At 48.4% G+C, this 1813-nt stretch overlaps 1 protein-coding gene across 1 annotated transcript; it reads left to right on the plus strand.

Moving 5' to 3' along the window:
• LOC310660046 (proteinase-activated receptor 1-like) lies at nt 1-1535 on the plus strand. The gene has a single exon (XM_083404452.1). The coding sequence runs from the start codon at nt 207-209 to the stop codon at nt 1092-1094; it is 888 nt and encodes a 295-aa protein (XP_083260578.1). The 5' UTR covers nt 1-206; the 3' UTR covers nt 1095-1535.
• The last annotated feature ends 278 nt before the right edge of the window (nt 1536-1813 follow it).

Genomic DNA, 1813 nt, shown 5'->3' on the forward strand with positions numbered 1-1813 from the left:
ATTTTATATTGCTTCTCCTTTCAGATTCATCCTTAGAGACGGCTAGGAGCCTCTTGCCAGTTTTAGTCAGCCCTTCTACACATGAGAACAAGTTGGACATCCACAGTCAAAACACAGAGTCCATTCACCTCTCAGAGGACATTGAAATAATCATAACTAGTCCATGGGTAACTTGGTTTGTTCCTTCAGTCCACATTATTGTTGTTATGTTCAGTCTTCCTTTAAACATTATGGCAATCCTTGTGTTTGTGGTCAAAATAAGGCTTAAGAAGCCAGCTACAGTGTACATGCTCAACCTGGCTTTTGCCGACGTCCTCTTTGTGTCCGTGCTTCCTTTTAAGATCATCTACCACTTTTCTGGAAACAATTGGACATTTGGACCGGAAATGTGTCGTTTCATCACGTCTGCCTTTCACTGCAACATGTACTGCTCCATTCTGCTGATGGTGACGATAAGCGTTGACCGTTTCATGGCAGTGGTGTACCCAATGCAGTCTCTGTCATGGCGCACACCAAGGCGGGCCGCTTTGATCTGCTTTGCCATCTGGATTATAGCCATAGCTGGAGTGATTCCTCTGCTTCTCAGGGAGCAAACAGAAAGATTCCCTCGCTTAAACATTACCACCTGTCTTGACTCACTAGCTGTCTCTACAGTTAAGACATTTTATCGTTACTTTTCTGTAGCGTCTATTTTGTTCTTTTATATACCATTACTAATTTCTGGTACCTGTTATGTGTGCATTATAAAGAAACTTTCTTCATCCAATGTTGCTACAAAGCCAGGTAAAAAGAGACGTGCCATTCTCCTGTCTGTAGCTGTCTTGACCTCTTTTATTATTTGTTTTGGTCCAACAAATGTCACGTTTATGCTGCAAATCTTCAGCCTTTTGCCTGAACAGCAGGTTGCGAATCTCTTATTTGCATGCACGCTTTCCACTTGTATCACTTCCATAAGCAGTTGCATTGACCCCTTGATTTATTATTATGCCTCTTCAGAGTGTCAAAGGCAGGTCTGGCGTCTCCTTTGCTATAGAAAGCATTCTGATCTGGAAAGGAGCATTCAGTTTTCAAGCAGTAATATGGAAACCTCATGAATATAGCTTTTAATCATTTGCCCAGAGCAAGGGTCAGCAAACTACGGCCCGGGAGCCAGATGCTGCCTCCCAGGCTCACAAATCCAGCCTGCGGACCCTGCCACCACTCAGTCAGTCCCTGCACACTGCGGATGCCTCACCGTACAAGGACTGACTTCCGTGGTGCTGGCACGGCTTCTGGGTGGGCGACGATGCCGGTGCGGCTTCAGATTGGCCGCAGGAAGCTCCTGCAGACAATCCGAAGCTGTGACGTTTGGATTTGTGTGCACGGGAGGCGACGGCACGGAGCAGAGCAGAGGCGGTGCTGCTGCCCTGGGCACCTGAGCGGGGCTTTCCCCATGGCGACGGTGCACACTTGGCAAGGGCCCCTGGCTTCCTGTCGGCCTCCTCCGACACCTCTTCCTCCTCCTCTGCCATTGCCGCTCCTGCTGCTGCTTCCCCTCCTCCCCGACACTGCTGCATGGCCCCTTTCCGGGTGTGAGGGATACAGTGGTACCTTAGGTTAAGTACCTAATTCGTTCCAGAGGTCCGTTCTTAACCTGAAACTGTTCTTAACCTGAAGCACCACTTTAGCTAATGGGGCCTCCTGCTGCTGCCGTGCCGCTGGAGCACGATTTCTGTTCTCATCCTGAAGCAAAGTTCTTAACCCAAGGTTCTATTTCTGGGTTAGTGGAGTCTGTAACCTGATGCGTACTTAACCTGAAGCGTATGTAACCTGA

This window comes from Podarcis tiliguerta (genome assembly GCF_965153285.1).
Source record: "Podarcis tiliguerta genome assembly, chromosome: 11".
Taxonomy (NCBI): domain Eukaryota; kingdom Metazoa; phylum Chordata; class Lepidosauria; order Squamata; family Lacertidae; genus Podarcis; species Podarcis tiliguerta.

Bases quoted from the DNA above. Each gene is read 5' to 3' on its own strand.
- LOC310660046 (XM_083404452.1), top strand. From the start codon at position 207: ATGTTCAGTCTTCCTTTAAACATTATGGCAATCCTTGTGTTTGTGGTC.